An 18,358-nucleotide genomic window follows, 5' to 3' on the forward strand; every position below is an offset into this window, starting at 1 on the left:
GCCAGATTGTTTCTCCTGGTCACAGTCCATGTAACAATATCCATTGAAAACATAGCCTAGGACCTATGCAGGTTCGTAGGTACCCAGGATCAATACTCCAGGCGGGAAGCATCTTTGAACATCCCGCTCTTTATTCCTAATGTAGCTCATTCCTTTCTCTATAGCACAGTATAGACTAAATACACCCCCAGCAAACAGATAATGGTATCATTTATGATGTAATATACATTTTATTTTCAGAAGGCATGACTTTAGGTTACTGCTGCAGCGCCTGTCTTTTTTTCTTTCTTCTCTGTGGATACCATCCGCCGTAAGGCTCCTTGTTAATTGTTGGTGCTTTATTTTTTTGGCGTGTTAGGTGTGCCTAGCGGTTGGTCCATCTGCTGCTGGATCCGTAGGCTTTGTACGGTAGGGTATATTCTGTATTTGGTCTATTAATCCAACGGTGCTGTGCCTGCCTCTGCTGATCTTTTTGCTGCTGTTGGGATAGCAGCATCTTCACTTTATCTTGGTCGTTGAAAGGATTTCTTCCATATTCCTGTCTCAGCCACGATCGGTACTGACAGGGAAAAGAAAATTAATGTTTTTACTACTGGCTTCACATGGATGTCACACTTTGGATTACACAGAAGACAAACAGAACATAGAACATAGAACACAGACTTGGGAAGCAGTCAGACTCTGTATGTGATCCCAGCAGATCCTTCATACCAACCGCTCAGTCCCTCTGATATCAGGCGGATGATGATGTCATCATTAACCAGTAAATGCCATCAAGGTGTGCAATTCTCCTCTCATCCTCTGAAACCCCCCCCCTCCTGCCCGCTTTCAAAACCCATAGCATAAAATAGTAGGGGAATTTTGTAGCTGAGATTATATTCTGTGCAATTTAATAACTAGTTTCGAGCGGCTCATTAGTGCTAATGCCGGAGTCGGTGAGTCATTGCTCTGCTGAACTAATTGGTTTTTTTAAAAGTTTTTTGTTTTTTCATTTGTTTCCCATTTAAGTCTCTACAAATGCTGGCCTTAGAAAGTGTTTCTGGTGATATTTGTATAATCCAGACTTTTTTGATAAAGGAAAAAAAAGGATTTGCAGCATCAATCGGTTGAAGTAACAAACAGAGCGAATGTGTGGTGCAAGGTTTGGAAGCTTTCTTGAACGGCTGCCATCATGTTCTGTAGTGCTGCAGAGTCTTTATACATTTAAATATTATACACAACTAAAGAAAAAGTTTTTACAGTAAATGTGTATGAGGTGTGTATTACAGATCAGGTAGGGTAATTGGGTTATTGTCCCCGGCACGGTACAAATGGAAACATGCACCTTACGGACATGCTTTTAGTGGTAAGAACACTTCACCCAGCAGTTCTTTTTGCGTCTGTTATATACAATGTTTCTTCTCTCTGTCCTTTCCTGTCTGCGATATATACAGCCATTTTGCTGTCACTTTGGTCAGCCACAGGAAAACCTCCTGTTTTGTTTGGTGTCCCCGATTGTCAGCATGTCGCACATGATGCCTCCTTCCATTCATAGAGTGGGGTAAAGGCACTGTGTCCTGTGTCGGATGGCTGCTAGACTGTCAGTAGGATAGAATAAATCTTTACCCATTTAAGATACGTTACTAGGTTGTTGCCCTTGTGCTTATAATGATATCATGTGTTTATCATTGACAATGCCGAGTAGGGGAAGCCCTTCTGGGAAATTCTTTTGGTCACAGTGGCAGCAGTACATGTGATCATTGCCTTCTATACGTACAAGTCACAAGGCTGAGGGACATTTGAAAGGTCACCACTACAATCATTTATTTCCGGTCCTACAAGCTGTTATCCCAGCCCCTGAATTTAGGGTTCTCATCTTACAATCCTATGCAGCCATTAAAAAGTCCATTTGAAGAAGAGCTGAAAGCCAAGAAGAAGAAATGGTGGAAAGGGCATTTTCTCTGAAGTTGTTTCCCAGAAGATGTGAGGACAGGCTTTGGGTGGTGGGAGAGAAACACTTGGCAAAACAGAGTGAGGATGGGGTTAGGGGCTTAATTTTATTTTTTTTTCCCCCCTTTTTCGTGAAAGGATCGGTCATGCCAAGAAATTATAAATCATGAAAGTTAAGTGTGCAGTTTAATAAGCTGCTCATTTTAGTCATAGCTGCGCCTAAGGCTAAGGAGTGGTTAACCCATTGATTTTAAGTAAACTAGTAAACACAAATAGGTTAACACTTCCCTCTCCTATTTCACGTGCAGCACGATAATTGTACTGTGACTGTTGTGAGTCTATGGATTGAGAATCGGTAAGAAAGGAAATAAGGCCACATTGATTAAAAATAAATACATTGAAAAGTTCTTACAAGTTTAGGTAGAGTATAGGTATCATAGGCAGAATATTTTGCCGCTTTCTCGATTTTGAGTATAATTTTGTATTTTTAGTATTACATCGTTGTCAAAGCAATATGGAGCAAGATTAGAACCTGTATGAAATCTGTGACATTTAGTACCTCTGTAACCAAAGTCATCTGGTATTCTTGGAGCTGCTGTTGGAAGCCAAAGTTTGGGTCAGCGTAGGACCTGACGCATTTCACAGCGGACAGACAGTCTTCCCAGCCAAAATCCGTCACCGTCATGAGATAGGCAACCACGATAGTTGTGCTTCGGGATACACCAGCCAAGCTGAGTAAGAAGTATAGTTTGATTACCCATCATGTTTATCTGATGATAAATAATATTGCCAGTCCTAAAATCATCAGTGCTATGTTTTTCTTTGTGGCCCAATTGAACAGCAAGTGTACTTGGGTATTTAAAACGTCATCAAAGACCCTAAAGACCGGTGGCATTCCGTAGAATACCCCAACGATTATCCCAAAGATTACACCCCACAGGACATTAGTATTCATCAACAAACACCGACCAGTGGACTAGGCAGCCGCCTCCATTCAGCCGAGACTCGTGGATAAACTTGATACACTTTTTAAAATGCTGGATCCTAATGAGAAAAAGACAAGAAAAATTATTCGAGATATTGGATGATTGGAAAGCCAAATATGTGAAGAAATCCTGAAATATTTTCTGCACCTTGAGAAGTTAGCAGAGGACTTTAGCTTTCCCGAGGTTTGACTTGATGATTTATTCAGTCCTTTTTTCTAAGCTGCTTCTAACTTCTCTGAGGGTTAATAACCATGAAACTCAGGACAACATTTTCTGCCCCTGGTCTGATAGCTAGACAGTACTGATAATTTTTTTTTTTTGCTGCTATCTTTGGAGCAAAAGAGCTGTCTTCTGGTGGTGGAAAGTGCCTACCAGAACATCTCTGGTGAACACGGCATTCATGTCTGCCCCATACTTTAAAACCACATGTCTTTAGAGATGTCTGCCTGTGTTTTCTAATCCTATTCTCAGCACAATGTCGTCGCTGAAGTCCTAAAGCACCTACCGTCCCTGGTTATTGCGCAATAACATGAACATCGGCAAAACACATCCACGGGTAAAGATTCCTTCCTGTGGCTGATCTGCAACTACTAACCATGCTTAACAAATATCTCATTCCGAAATAAACAAGGTAATTAAGAAAAATGTGTTAAAGCCCCTGGATCCAGAAACCAAGAGTGCAGTAATAATCCTTAAAGGGCCATCTAAACAATAAAAAAAAAAATCTGTATACATTACATTCTTAAAAATATACTTTTACACTCTGTCAAAACAAAGCATGGCTTTCAAGTTAAGAGATTGTCTAAATATAAGCCCTTTGAGTGACAAGAGTGATGTTGCTCACATCTGGAAGGCACTCAAAGGGATTAAATCTGCTTTTTATTGGAAAAAATATTAAGAAAATGATCACGCTTGATTATTTTTTTATGTGTCTCCCACATGAAGGCACCTCCTGTTTTAATGGGGCTGACCCAAATGGTAAAGACGTCTCTTCATAAACTCTACAGTCTCATGGTCAAGTCCATGTCTCCAGACCTTTCTCCTCTATGGCTTCAGGTGGGGTTACATGCTCTGGACTGTAGGACAACCAGAGCAATGGGACGGTGGACAGAGAGCTGATTTCAGTGAGCAAAGTGGAAGGGATTTACATGGAAGGAGAAGTACCATCTCAGGAAGTGTCTGAGGCCGAGACGTGGTACATTCAGAGTAAATGGGAAGTGTTTCTTCACAGAATCAGTATTGGCTTCGTGGAAGGAGCCACGCCTGATGGGCTCTGTGGTTTATATGTATTCATAAAACTTGACGGACCGGTACCTTATAACGAGTGCCCTGTTATGTGTGGGACACGATGAGCTTCGGGTGTAAATTTTTACCTGTGTACAATACAATGTTTTTGGTAACGCAAATATTTCCTTCCCTTGCCAAGAATTACCACCCCAGCCCATCCAACGTATGTTATGTATCGGTCTACTTCTGGCCACAGTTATTGGGCAGTATTTATAATTAATCCATGAGGTTGCCTCCAGAGTTTATCTTTATTATTACTACATGTAGAAGGAAGTAATGGAAGACTGACATTTATTTGACATCTGTCAGGTTTCCCCCTTGTTTTTCTCCAAAATGAGAGATTGTTTTTTTTACGAGACAACACAGAATATGAATTGGAAGTAAAAGGAAGCACGTGTTAATCCAAATAAAAAAAATAAAAAAAAATAAAAATAAATTGTCCCTGAGTAGGGACCACCATAGCTTTTGATTTAAGAAGTATGTGGCTGAAACTCAATCCTTTTTTCCCCATAACTTTTTGTGATATCCTCCAGACACCCAGTGCCAGGGCACCATGATTCACTCAATAACAGAATGGTGCATTAACTTCCCCCAACTCACCATTTCGGGTTTCAGCTGATCAATGAAATCAGTTACTCAGCTTCAACGTCTTAACTTTATAATGAGCTTTCTGTATAATCCACAACTCTACATAGAGAAATCCAGACAATAGTGTGGGGCAGCTTACAGGAGGAAATAAAAGCGATTACTATGTAACGTTTGTACATATGAACATAACTGGTGAACTTACAAGTTCTGGTTGGATGAATCAGAGGCTGATATACAGAGATAAGTCATTTCCTGCAAAACAGAGAGAAATTCTGAGTACACCAAGTGAGATGGGGATATCCCAGTGCAGTATTTTTAATGGGTGCCTCAACACAAGGTAATTTTAGATACTTTTGTGATACTAAAAGTTTTCCAGGGACTAATATAACTCTAACATGCATGGAAAGCCGCTGTTATTAAGTATGCACTCCATAATTAGGACTCGGTGCTTATCTGGAGAGTCTCTACATCTAGCCCAAGCCTTTGGTCCCCAAGTAAGTTGGTGAATGAATAATGCGATGTTTTGTTGTCTACCCCTTAGCTTTTTTGATCTTTTGCAGCCATAAAGAACCAAGAGTATTTCAATGTTCTGTTCTAGTTGACTGCAGAAGCTCAGCTGATCTCATATTTGATTGCTTTATGCTACGTGAAAAAAAACCCATAAGTGGTTCTGTGTTCCATAAACATGTAGATTTTGTCATTCGCTAAAGGTCCGTTATGTGGCAATCCTCCCTCCGCAGACCTGGATTTATCAGAAGGTTCTTGGACCTTCTTGAACTATTACTAATCGTCTTGGCGATGAGTAGATGGAACGGTGCAGCTGAATGCCTGGGAAATCACTATAAAAGGAGGCTTTTTAGCATCTTAAATCCAGGGCCTGCCGTTGTGTGAAGGAAAGGAGAGCAGGAAATGGATTCTACGGGAACATCTGGAGTGTATAAATAGCCAAACATCAGGAAGGCATTATTCAGAGAACCTCGCACTTACCACACACAGACCAGCATTAATACACGCAATACAAGACCGCAGTTGTATACCGGCTTCCTTCTGTACTCGTTCTTTGGGTATTAGAAGCTCGTTAAAGGGATTCACTTACATAATCCATATGCTTTCATGAGATGGCAGGGACTAGACTAAAATTTGCCCATTTTCTACTACAGATTTGTTTATGGGTTGGGTATCTAATAATAATATATTGGTAAAAAGGTGCCTTGATGGAACTAAGCGCTCTACAGGAAGAGAGGGTGCAGAATGTTTTACTGACGGGTTCAATGACGTTGAGCATTTCATTTTCCTACCAACGTTTTTGGTCTTGCACCAGTTATTTGCTCAAAGTGTAAAACGAGTAATGATCGCAAGGAAACCTACACATTACCCTAGTTAATTTCGGTAGCATTAATTCATATTTCAATTACAGTGACATGAAAGCAGCGACCTATAGAGGCCTAGGGTGGCAAACGGGGGGGGGCAGATGGTCCCACAGTATCCCAATGCTCAATGGGCCATTTACAAGGGAGATCTTTGATCTTTGCAACCTTCCCATTTACACATTTCTTCACTGCCAGTATATGCTAACCTGGTTGAAGCAGAGTTCCCAGAGTACAAAAGTAATTACAGGCACCAGGAAGTGCTGCAGTTGTGTTTTTGTGAAAGCAGAAAGTACCGCGGTAATAATTCCATGTGGAACGTAGAAAAAGTAACAGATTGCATATTGCGGTAATGTACCTGTATTAATGTACCTTCTGCACAAGAGCCAAGCTATTAATGCTGACAAATGGCATACTGGCTGCAGATGTTGGCACAGAGCTAGGGTGGCACAGGTAAGCTCCTAGCTATAAGGCATGGGAAGAAACAGTCCCGTTTTTACGTGTGAGGACAGCCAGAAGAGATGTTACAGGTGTCCCCAGTTACTTCCAAGACCCCCTTCAGGTTTTATTTAGGTTGGCTGCAGCTGTTGAGCTTTAACTAGGCGTTGTTTGACAGAGCTGAGCCCCCTCCTTCCTGTCAGCCCCTCACATCCTTAAAACGTCCCTCGGTCTACTCTACCTGCGTTTATCTTAAAACTACAGGCATTTCCAAGGATATAGATTTCTCAGAAACTGTATTGAAGATTCCAAAGCTCCTTTGGTAGTTCCAGGAGCAGAATGGACCTTCAAACATCACTATAATGTTCTAAAGGTTCGACCCAAGCAGTAAAAGTGCAGAAATTTGACCAAGTGATCCCGTTGTGCAGGATTATGCAGTAACACACATCCATTTGCATGTTTTAATAATATATATTTTATAAGTTAGAGGCAAACCTCATGCTTACTGGAGAGTTTTATTCTGTGACCTAATTCTAAAAAAAGCAGAACCAGAACCTCTATTTTAAGTTTAAGCTCTCACTTTTTGGAAACTGTGTAAAGTGCCAGAGCACTGTAACAATGCACAGCCCATCCTTGAAGAAAAGTGGGTGAAATGGCTCGTAGAACCACGTGTTCTGTCTTTTTCTAGATAATCTGAGTATATTCCGTGCCTTGCAGCGGGCCTGACAAATCTACTGCATCAACTGCAACTTCACACCAAGCGCCTTGTGGTCTTCTAGTAGCAAGTGCTACAAGACAGGGTCATCACAGCTGTTTCCTTCCAGAGTGTCTCTAAGATGAGCAGAAAACCAGAGCCATCTGCAGAGGATGGCCAGTGTCATCCACAAGCCCATGGCACTGCGGTTACTGCTCTCAATCTGTGCTTGGTGTATTGCTCAATTCAGCCATTCTTTTCCTGTTCTTCTTTTTCCCTACCACACTCTGGGTACGTGATGTAACCCACTCAATGCAGCGCACTAAACACGGCAGGGCTTTCCAGCTAGCGTGACTATTAGGGGAGCATGTTTTTAAAACAATATCATAAATGTAGTACAATCCACAAATAAAACCTTAAAACTCTATTTTGTTATCAAAACAACTCCTGCTGGCCAATAACGCACATGATGCTCAGCTTGTCTGTGCCTCTTTCTATCTGGAGAAAAGACCTTTGAGGTCCTAAAAAAGTGTATGTAGCTGTACATCTTTTTTTATGTTGGCCCAATAAAAGCTATCAACTTTTTGTGCAAAATCCACAAGTAGTGCCTATGTTTTTACTTGTAAAGTCTACTTTTCAATGTTTCTCATTTCCAGAGACCTCTAGTGTTCAAATGTAGGTATTGCTTCCCCATAGCCAAGTGATCTATCCAGTATGTGTAGAATGCTGCTGCCCTCTTGTGTTCAAATCATAAAAGTATTTCTAGATTGCAATGTACCTGCATATACTCAGTAACTCAAGATCTTTCTACCCAACTCACGGTCATCTTAAATGGAATAAAAAACGAGAAAACTCCATGCATGACAAGCAACATAGCGTGATATCTGACCATTAGATAAATGTCTGCTATTAAACTTAAATTTAAATCTGCATACATTAACCACTATATAAACATATGCAGTTAGTAATTTTGCTCACCATAAAACAGATACCTTGCCTGGGCAGAGTGGACAAAAATATGGTCAATAACCTTTTAATAGAGCTCCCCACGTCTGCCAGCACATCTCATTTGCAGGTTGTGAAACTGTTTTGGGCAATATCTACCAGGCGTTGTGTTTGGAGTTCAACTGTATGTGGTATGTATACTTGTATGGTTACTAATAATAATATTGCTTTAATTATACTTTTGAACACACCGATTTGGCTCCAGGGCTTTCAACAAAATATCTCCTGCATGCACAGAACAAAAGGTTGCTCTTTACCACTTACCTCTAGTAGTGGTTTGGCGTTATTGTGGACAGACACTATCCGTGTGACTCCGTTTCTACTTAACGTAAACTTATCTTCTGAATCTATAGAACAGAAAAGGGGGAGATGTGGGTACAGGGATTCTATTCTGCGCTGCAAGCATACACTCGATTTTTAATAGTTAAGATCGCCACAAACAGCTGTTGCATTCCAAGCTTGCCACCTTTACCCTTTTCCCTTAAAACAGCAAAATGTTTTGTAAAATACGTTAAAAAGGGTGTTTATGAGCCATTTAGCCCCTCTAGAATGTTTTCTTGTTTGTAGAAAATGTAAAAGGTATGACGAGCTTAAATTTGTTCTATACAAAGCTTTAGGAATCCATAATTCTGCCTGTTGTGGTCACGCCTGTGTACTGCCTCTATAATGCTGGAAAAGATAGTATGTTGGAAGTGCGTAATAACATATGTATAAGAAATTACATTCTACTTACCCCTGATATTTCCAAGATATAAACCATGCAAGATCTGTTGGGGATAAGGAAGGAGTGATATAGATTGCCAGGTTAAAAAAAGATGGACTTGGGATCAGTTGGTTGTCAACACCAAGACCATACAGGTTCTTTCACCGACAGACAAGGCACAAGATCTCTCTCTTTCTGTGTTACTTGGCTCAATATTTATGTGCTTTACTGTATGTACGGGAGACTCCATGCACGCTATGCATTGATGTTCTTAAATGGCTTAAATGACTTTAGCTTTACAAAATCTCCAGGAGCACATAGGACCTTGAAAGGATGAATGCAAATGGTAAAGGGAAATATTTATATTATTTTTTATGACACTAATATCTGACGCTGTCATTTTGGACAAAAAAAAATTAGATGCTACTCATTGGTGCAACAAAGTCCCTGGGCCCCATGGAGATGTCCATTACAGGTCCAGGGTTACTCACATGCGCTTTAGACGGAATGTTTCCACCATTAAGGGAATTAAAGGGTTATTAAAGGGTTCCATCATGCACTTGTGCAGCGAGGCTGTATTTACTCTGCAGCGAGGGCAGCTCGCCAAAGTCTAATTTTAGCTGATCCTTCTTCATCCTGACATTTCACAAAATCTATTAGTAATGGATACATCAGAGCCAAATTCACACAACAGATAAAAGGAATATGAGGGGGGGGGCGCACAAAGCAAAATATTTAGCAAGCAGACCAAAATAAAGCATTATTTTTGATGCTTATCCCTTGCATACATTTTGCAGGAAAATAACCTAATCTAAAACTATTTTGTGGAATTGTGTGTTCCGGTCAGAGTTTCTCTGGAACAAATGAATTCTGTGTGTTGTAACATTTACTTTCTGGCGCTGAGGAGAGAGTCCTGCTGGGTCCTTAAAGACAGGTACTAAGATTTAACCAGTATGTAAAATGTTATTGAAGAAGAATGATGGGAGAATAACATTTTGGGGATGCACGAGACATGCACAAAACAGACTGTTTTAAGATTTGCTGGGATGCTCACTTCCCCCAGTTATTGAATTGATGCATACTACAGAGCCGCATAAATATTATAGCTGATGTGCATGATATTTTCTGTTTAAAAGTGACATCACTTTGCCCTGTGATTTATACATGTGATACATAATGTTTAGTAAATTGGGCATTGTTGTAGCTATCACAGGTGCTCTACAGGTTATACCAGGTAGAACCTATATAGAATTATCTATGCATCTTCTTACTGTTCAGCCATTCCAGTTAAAAGGCATCACAACCGGCTGTTCCTATGGTTCTGAATGGGCTTTTGCTGGTATATGACAAAGAATAAGTAAATACTTAAATTAATATAAAGTACTCAGTGTGAAAAGAGAGCATTATTAATAATAGATCCCTGATACAGAGAGACAAAGGGATTAGAGTGAAAGAAGCAGTTTCCAAGGCATGCAGAATACTGTCCCACCTGGCTCATTCCTCCACCCATGGCTCTCAACAGACACTGGTAACCAGGAGCTGCAAGTAAACACACAGATCAGCCTGAATGCAGAGTGACTGGGGAATCACTGCTACCGAGAGACAGAAAACAGAGTGTGGTGAGTGCTTAGATAGAGGAGAGAGTCACAGCAACTAGGGAGAGGAACGTGGGAGAGAGCAAAACAATGAGAGTCAGAGAGGAGCCCCCAAACAGGACAGGGTGTAAGAAAGCAGAGGGATATCCGTGCAGAAGGGGTGATGATGTCATATTTGCTTACATGAGATCAGGGCAGCAGAGGGTCCAGGCTCTCCACTGGGTGACTCTGATCATCACAACACAGGACAAACACGCATCACAAGCTTTAAGGGATCGGATTACTCTTCCGGATCCCACGCAAACTCACAGCCTGGAGTGATCCAGCAGGGGGCATGCAGCTGATCCAGAAAAGATCTGATGGATCACAGCACTTGGGTTTATAGAGACTCCACTCATACACATGCGCACATGCACGCACACATTCATACACACACACTCATACCAATATGTTTAGTGCATCTTGAGCCATATACAGCCTGAGATTTCTGCTGCCACTCTTTTAACCCCATTAATGCCTGGAATAATTAGTATAGCATTATCTTTTGTGCTTATTTAGGAAAAAAATGCTTCTGCCATGTGGTGACGGTGATGCATTTTATTTACACATCTTGATTTATAAATAGTAGTTTCTCTACACGTTGCATTGCATAACTTGGTGATGCCCTCATACCTGCCAAATGATCTGAGCTCCCAGAAAACAGGGACATACGGGGAGGAAAGGGGGACGCAGAGTTATTGGTTCTGAAGGCAACTGAGATTGTAGGATATACAGCAAAAAAAAAAAGTAGTATGTATTGTTTTGTACAGCACCGTCACATTCGGAAGTGCTGTACAATCTGTAAGACGAGTTCTGTTACCAGTGTATAGGGTGAGTGTCACTGCATCTCTAATTGCTACGGCCTGGAGCCAGTCTCTTTATTGTCCTTATATATTTGATTTAATAAGTGTTTAAATGATTTAGTACAGATATGCGCAGAATATTATGATACATAGCACACTTTTTACTGCACTTTTGCATGTTTCATAATTCCCATAATCTTACCCAAAGAGCTAACAGGGCTAGTCAGAGATCCCCAGCTCTCCTTCACGAGACCATAGAACATGCAACCATTCACATCGCAGGTAGCTTTTTTAAATACATGAAAATTATCACTTTGCAGGGCCCTCACCTTTTGATTACGTAAGATTGTTGTGATGCGCTTCTGATTTTTGTACCTGTTGTACAACACTACTGAATATGATGCTAAATAAATATTGATAGATAACCAAAGAGATGTCTTGAGTTTCCCCTCACTCTTTTCCTATGAATTTGTTGTGTGCTAGAAGCCAATATATTTTAGTTGCTGATACATGTATTGTGCTTGTGTAGATTGTTTTATTAAAGAATGGATAAAACCTTTTATTTGCATTCTGAACGGTGTATTGAGAAATTGCATAATAGAGGCTGACCTTTGCCTTTCCCTGATCCAGCACATGCATACATTGGAGGTGTCCGTGTTGTCCTGGTCAGTCTCTAATGTTTAGCCATCGTCCGGCCCACACCTATTTCTTAACTCATCAGTAGGGGCAGTAAGGCATCCGGGCCACTTAATAACCAATGTTCCCAGGATGTTTCCCAAGCTGCCACACTTGCCACTTCGAGGCAGACTTTGTTTGTTCATTGTGAAGGCAGTAGGAGAACTTTGGATCATACCACTTCAGCAATGGCATATGTCGTCACCTTTATAACTCTGAATTGGGGTAAAAATGCTCAACTAACAGAAGTGGGCTGACAAATGCTTTTTGCCCTTCCCAGAAAATGTGAAGCCCCAGGAGAGGGCTACTGTAAATAACCAGACTGAAAACAAAGTATTAAAGCAGACACAGAGATCAAGTAAACCAACACTTTATTAGGAACATCGTTTTGATGGAGGAAACATTCCAGTTGAGAGGTAATGTGGTTATGAGGTCAGGAATGGACCAAACGGTTTCTTGTACGCAGAACTGGAGTGTTCGGGGACAAAAGCTTTCATTTCTTCCACTCTTTGTTTTCATAATCCCACTGGGAAGAGAAACCCTGAACTGGGTTGACTCTCATGTCCAGCATTCTCTTTGTCTGGACTGACACCCACTCCTCAGATAATGTGTGAGGAACCTCTCCGAAAACTACAAAGTAAGATGAAGAATGAATCAAAACCACAGTCATATAGTGTTAAGAGTCGCTACCCAATTCATTTTGTCCCAGGCTTGACATACACAATATGCAACTGACTAAATAATTTACTTCCAAAGGGTTGCATATTAAAGCAGCGCGGGTGTAACGGCTTCTGCATGTCTATAAAGAAAACGCGTCGGGCCAAAGCTTTCCTAGATCAGTTAAATCTAAATTAGCAGCGACTTCATCTTTGAAAAAGAATTGTAGAAATTACAGAAACTTTCAAATACACAAAATTGTATTCTTACCGTATTTTTTCTGCCAAATGACAATCAAAGCGGACAGTCCCACAAAAATGAGGCCAGCACCAACGATGGTCTTCCATTCACTTGATCCCTTGTTCATTTCAGCGTAAGTCTCATTGAACTTGATATGGTACACTGTGAAGGCAGTAAACGCGTTTCCCTGTTTAGTCTCTTCTACGTTGTGCATAATAAATATCAGCAAAGCAGAAATCAAACAGTTACACCCACCCAGAGTCTGACTCCAACAATATAAACTATCTGCCCAACTGGCAGCAGGATACTTTAATTACCATTTATACCGAGTGCTACGTAACAATATAAAGCTATTTACAGCTTTAATAATCACCAGAACTACTGTTGTGGCATTAGAAATGTCTGCTGACTGGCATCTGTACCCACTGCCTCCCAGTGACCAGTACTTACAGTCGAGCTTCTCCTTGGTGTTCAGCGCAGACCATGTGCCCTTTTCCTTTTCTTTCAGAGCCTTCTGTTCGGCGTCGAGGGCTTCCACAAAAGCAATATCTGGCAGCGGAGCATCCCGGCGGTCAATGTATACAGGGAGACTGTATGGTTCAGGTTTGGCGACACTGGCTTTGAAGACAAAACGCAGAGGATGAGCGGAGAGTTATTACATGAAGCCTCAAACACAGAAGAATACGCGGTAAACTTTACGTCTACGTAATCTAACAATGATGAATCCCATTGTACAGCGCTGCGGAATAATAAGGGCTTGTTGCGATGCGCTCCCCGTCTTATCTTACATTAACAGATATATTGGGAATTGATTTCATGCACACCGTGGGTACCAGCAGTAAACGTTAGGATTACTTACCGTGGCCTTGCAGACAGACAGAGGTAGAAAGAGCTCGTCTCCCAACTAAGCTGAGAACTCTTGAAGACAACATTCTGCAAAATACAGTAAAGGGTATCTTAGTACGGTGGATGGGACGTATCACCATGTATACTGAAATCAGCTGTGACATGGGCCACAAGGTACTCTGTGCTGTCCCTAACCTAGCATGATACATGTGAGAGCCGCTTCAGGCTTTCTGTGCATTCAGATCACCTCTCAGGAAGGTCACCGTGCCTTTGGAAAGACTTTCACGCGAGGCACAGATTTCTATACTTCTCCCTCGGGATATATAGGGGCTTGTACAAATGTAAACACACGTATTGCGTAATTACTCCTTGGGGGGTAAAGCCAATCAAAAAATGCTGTGTATTAAAGTCTCCTTCTAAATCTTAATGAAGATGACCCGGAAACTGCATTGATTACTTTTCAACACATTATACATAATCCATTTAGGAAACTGTACCGTATGCATGAAGTGTTAGGGGGTGACTGGACCCTACCCAATGTCACACAGTGGGGTACAGGGGAGTATATGATACCTTATATAATTATATAGATATATATATACACACATACACATTTATATACGCTGTCGTATGGTGTAGGGCATGGCTCCTGTGCAGTGAACCCCCAGCTGTAGCGATCCCATGTTTTAATATATACAGGAAATATTATATGGTTTTATGACCTCTTTATGACCCTGGCCTCTCAGCTGTTGTCCTTGGTTAACCTCGGTGGAACTGGAGCACTGTGTAGAAGTAACCCTGAGATGGTCTCATTAGTTGCGGGGTCCCTAGGTACCTGTCCCCCATGTGAAGCTCACCGTGTCCCGAGGCTGGCCTCAATGTCACCCACCCCACAAGGCCTCGGGCCCCCAGAGGTAACACGGGAAGCCGCTGTGACCCGCAGGACGGAGAGTGTCCCCGCATTTACTGTCCCCCTCCATCCCCTGTGTGAGATCCCGGCCCGGGATGCCTTACCTGCCGGTACCAGGCTCTCCTACCAGCCAAGAACAGAGTGAGGACACCGGGCAACCAGCGAGACGGGCAGAGAAAGGAAACGAGAGGAGGCACCGCCCACCGCCGCACTGCATGCTGGGCCAGCTCGGAGGCTCCAATAGGAATCTTGATTTCCCGTCTCGGGTTACAGCGGATACCGTGTATTAAGTATGTGCGGTTATACGCAGTAATGTGTAAATCACAGTAGCGATAGCATTGCTTTTAATATTATAATCTTCGCCAGCGATTACTTATTTGCTATAGAAATGCCAGGAGATTAAATATAAAAGCAACAAACTGGCAGACTACTGATTATTATTATTTCTTATTATATTAGTGTCATTTATTAGTATTGCATTTCACATTAAAACCGAATGCCGGGGGCTTGTTTGTTGGTATGATGATGGGGAAGGCACTTAGTGCCCGTTTCAAAGATGGCCGCTGCTGAGTCAGTCACATGTGTGTACAGCCGCTTGTCACCTTTCGGCCTTGGAGTGTTTCCGACAGCCGGCTCCTTGGTTTCCGGCAGTGTGAGTGAGTGCTTACGGTGACAGGCAGATACTGCCCGGGATTCTCCTCTACGGGACCGATCGTGCGGTAAATATCAGATGTTAATACCCCAGGGTCTGCCGAGGTCGCTACTTGTTCTGTAAACGAACCGGTTTACACATCGGCACCGACTTTTTAACCCTTTATTTCCCAGCGAGGCCTACCATATTGGAGGAAGCCTGGGCATCTGAATGGCGTGATCTGCATGCATTCTTTGTGTACCGATAACGTGTGTGTATGTATATAATATATAATGTGTGTGTGTGTGTGTGTATATATATATATATATATATATATATATATATATATATATAATATATACGGTAATATATAATCTATAATCTGTGTGTGTATGTATATATAATGTGTGTGTGTGTGTGTATATTTAACACAATGTGTGTGCGTGTTTATGATGTTTGTGTAATGTACTGTGAGATCACATCATAAACAGTAAAGAAATAAATAGCAAAACAAATAAATAAATGAAACCACTCTGAAAATTATAATATTGCATTCCTCCTGTCCTGCCTTCTTTTGCCGGGGATAAGGCTCACTCCGTTTACCGGCTTATGGTTTGAGTAAGATGGTAAAGTACGCGCCGTTTATCCTACGTCAGGCTGTTCCTGCGTTTATTGGTGTTCGCATTCCTGCGATGGCACTGATCTCCCCCGCTGTTTGTCTTTTAGAAAATGCCGAACTTTAAATTGACGACGCAAGCCTACTGCAAGATGATGCTCCACGGGGCAAAGTATCCCTTCTGCTCCGTTAATGGAATTTTAGTGGCAGAGAAGCGCAAAGACGGACAGCAGCAGGTCCTGTTTGTGGACTGCGTCCCCCTCTTCCACGGTACCATCGCACTGGCGCCCGTCCTGGAAGTGGCATTAACACTGGTAAGAGTTATATGCTTCACAATGCAGGCACTAAAACGTCATGCCGAAGGATGGCTTATTTCATGGAAAAGTTATTTTGTCTCAAAAGCGTCCGTGTGTCTTTATTCTTAGATCGACACGTGGTGCAAAGAGAATAATTACGTGATTGCCGGGTATTACCAAGCCAATGAACGTCTTAAAGATGTGAGGTCAGTCCAGCTCTGTGTTGTTCATTTTGTGCCGCGTATCCTGCGCCCTGTAAGCGATAAAACCTTTACAATCATTGGTTCCCAATTTTTTCTCCTTTCCTCCACCATATGGATTGCTGGCCCGTCCGTGTTCCTTTCGCCTTCCATAACCTTTAACAAAACCATATTACCTCCCCTTATGGTGTGATGACCCTTTGTGATGGTATTGTTTTTATTTTCATGCCATTTTAGTTTGTCAAAAGTTTTAATTGCATTTTTAATCATTCTGTCTGCTTAGCGTCAGCACAAATAACAAGCTTTGTTTTAGTCCAAACCAGGTCGCAGAAAGGATCGCTTCTCGGATTGCAGAGGGATTTAACAATGCTGCTCTAATAATGGTATTTAATATTTTTTTTTTAAACACTATATTGTTTACTCCAGTGGGTTATATTGTTTAACCAAAGCTTTGATACTGTATTTTATTTAGATGAATCTTATTATTCTGGTTTATTAATTTATTGACCTTCCCTATATGGATTTTGGATAAGTTTTGCGTTACTTGTAGTAAATAGTGCATTACGAGGGCACGTTTAACTGGGCTTTGCAGAATATTTTTGGTTCGTTTGAGGCTTAACTTCTATGTGAAATTATGAACGCGTAATCAGTTTTTTTCTCTTGCGAACAGGTAGACAACACTAAATTCTCCATGGAATGCATAATCCCGGCCATCACTGTGCACGAGTACCACGATAACCGTTGGAAGTGCAGAGATCCACATGAGTGAGTATGCACAGGCGCTATAAGTGATATCTGCCCTCCTAGTGCATGCAAAGCGGACTGCCGTTGAATTCAGCGGGACAGAAGCAGAATTACGATATGGAACATTAAGATCGGGGTTTATCAGCCATGTGAATAGTGATACACCATGTTGTGTGCTGTTTTACACACAGTCTTAGCGATTACTTGCAGCGGCTTCCATAGTAGAGAGTTGTATAGTAGATGTGATGGATCTGCTCACAGCAGAACTGGAAACGTTTCGTATTCATGGCTTGTGGTTGCTCTCTTGATGACTGTGTTCTCGGTTATTTCTGATTCCAGGGATGTTTTTGAAGACTGGCCGGAAGCCCAGAGGATTGCTGCGTCCCTCCTGGACAGCAGGTCCTACGAGTCACTCGTGGATTTTGATAGCCATCTTGATGACCTCCGTAATGACTGGACCAACCCGGATATCAACAAATCAATTATTCATCTATGCTAAGGGTGCAGAGATCTCTGGCTTGGTCCATACTATGCAAGATGACCTCTGAATGTAAAAACCATTGGTTAAGGAAACATGTCTACCGCAGTGGGGATCATCAGCCCGAGAAAGCTTATGGCCTGGGTGAGCTCCATTTTACCGGCCGGCCCTTACTAATAAGAAGCTAGAAGAGGTTGATGCAGTTTGACACCTGTGTCATAGAGAACGGGAAACGTGTCAGCAGATTCTGCAGGCTTCACAGTACGGTTACAATTCTTTCCTGTTTTCTATGATCTCAAGATAATTTCTAAGGATATCTCAGATTTTTTTTTTTTTTCTGCAAATGAAAGAAATTTTAACTATGACTTATCAATGTTAGATAATGTTTTCTGTTGTAGTGTAATTTGTACTTGTTTATATATAATTGAAATGTGAAAGAATATTTAATTTTAGAGAATTAACCATGTTTAGATTGGCACAAATGAAACGTTTATTTTCTTTCCTTCCGATGTAAAAATACAAGATACCGTTTAGGAATATACCTCTAAGTCGTTAGATCTGCTTTGCCCGGGGTAGTAATGGACACCTGCCTTTGATGTGAAAAGGGTCTTATTGATCCTAGTTTTGCGTG

The 18,358-nt window shown here is 41.5% G+C and overlaps 3 protein-coding genes across 5 annotated transcripts; 1 reads left to right on the plus strand and 2 right to left on the minus strand.

Annotated features, from left to right (window-relative positions):
- Positions 1 to 113: 113 nt before the first annotated feature.
- Positions 114 to 10,873, minus strand: LOC128466888 (dual specificity protein phosphatase 22-A-like). The gene is made up of 8 exons (XM_053448302.1): positions 10,776 to 10,873; positions 10,487 to 10,536; positions 9,028 to 9,061; positions 8,559 to 8,641; positions 4,993 to 5,042; positions 2,899 to 2,973; positions 2,489 to 2,660; positions 114 to 559 (listed from the first exon to the last, which is right to left on the minus strand). The coding sequence occupies exons 2-8, from the start codon at positions 10,505 to 10,507 to the stop codon at positions 365 to 367; spliced, it is 630 nt and encodes a 209-aa protein (XP_053304277.1). The 5' UTR covers positions 10,508 to 10,536; positions 10,776 to 10,873; the 3' UTR covers positions 114 to 364.
- A 1,590-nt stretch (positions 10,874 to 12,463) lies between these two features.
- Positions 12,464 to 15,006, minus strand: LOC128466889 (cytochrome c oxidase subunit 4 isoform 1, mitochondrial). Its single transcript, XM_053448303.1, has 5 exons — positions 14,867 to 15,006; positions 13,866 to 13,939; positions 13,457 to 13,624; positions 13,037 to 13,168; positions 12,464 to 12,739 (listed from the first exon to the last, which is right to left on the minus strand). The coding sequence occupies exons 1-5, from the start codon at positions 14,977 to 14,979 to the stop codon at positions 12,603 to 12,605; spliced, it is 624 nt and encodes a 207-aa protein (XP_053304278.1). The 5' UTR covers positions 14,980 to 15,006; the 3' UTR covers positions 12,464 to 12,602.
- Positions 13,560 to 18,151, plus strand: EMC8 (ER membrane protein complex subunit 8). Of its 3 annotated transcripts, none has more exons than XM_053448299.1 (6): positions 13,560 to 13,694; positions 16,120 to 16,323; positions 16,435 to 16,511; positions 16,819 to 16,888; positions 17,176 to 17,270; positions 17,589 to 18,151. In XM_053448299.1, the coding sequence occupies exons 1-6, from the start codon at positions 13,647 to 13,649 to the stop codon at positions 17,746 to 17,748; spliced, it is 654 nt and encodes a 217-aa protein (XP_053304274.1). In that variant the 5' UTR covers positions 13,560 to 13,646; the 3' UTR covers positions 17,749 to 18,151. The 3 variants fall into 3 exon arrangements, with proteins under 3 accessions (XP_053304274.1, XP_053304276.1, XP_053304275.1); XM_053448301.1 differs by lacking the exon at positions 13,560 to 13,694 and adding an exon at positions 14,985 to 15,052; XM_053448300.1 differs by lacking the exon at positions 13,560 to 13,694 and adding an exon at positions 15,381 to 15,481.
- Positions 18,152 to 18,358: the final 207 nt, after the last annotated feature.

This window comes from Spea bombifrons, chromosome 10 (assembly GCF_027358695.1).
Source record: "Spea bombifrons isolate aSpeBom1 chromosome 10, aSpeBom1.2.pri, whole genome shotgun sequence".
Lineage (NCBI taxonomy): Eukaryota > Metazoa > Chordata > Amphibia > Anura > Pelobatidae > Spea > Spea bombifrons.

Coding starts and splice junctions, on each gene's coding strand:
- LOC128466888 (XM_053448302.1), bottom strand. CDS start 10,507: ATGGGTGGAGGAATGAGCCAG. Junction 2,974..4,992: donor GATTCATCCAACCAGAACTT/GTAAGTTCACCA, acceptor TTTTCTCATTAG/GATCCAGCATTTTAAAAAGT. Junction 2,661..2,898: donor GGCGGCTGCCTAGTCCACTG/GTCGGTGTTTGT, acceptor CTTCTTACTCAG/CTTGGCTGGTGTATCCCGAA.
- EMC8 (XM_053448299.1), top strand. CDS start 13,647: ATGAGCGGAGAGTTATTACATGAAGCCTCAAACACAGAAGAATACGCG. Junction 16,324..16,434: donor TGGAAGTGGCATTAACACTG/GTAAGAGTTATA, acceptor CTTTATTCTTAG/ATCGACACGTGGTGCAAAGA. Junction 17,271..17,588: donor AAGTGCAGAGATCCACATGA/GTGAGTATGCAC, acceptor TTCTGATTCCAG/GGATGTTTTTGAAGACTGGC.
- LOC128466889 (XM_053448303.1), bottom strand. CDS start 14,979: ATGCAGTGCGGCGGTGGGCGGTGCCTCCTCTCGTTTCCTTTCTCTGCC. Junction 13,169..13,456: donor CACCAAGGAGAAGCTCGACT/GTAAGTACTGGT, acceptor CTGCCTTCACAG/TGTACCATATCAAGTTCAAT. Junction 12,740..13,036: donor CATTTGGCAGAAAAAATACG/GTAAGAATACAA, acceptor CTTACTTTGTAG/TTTTCGGAGAGGTTCCTCAC.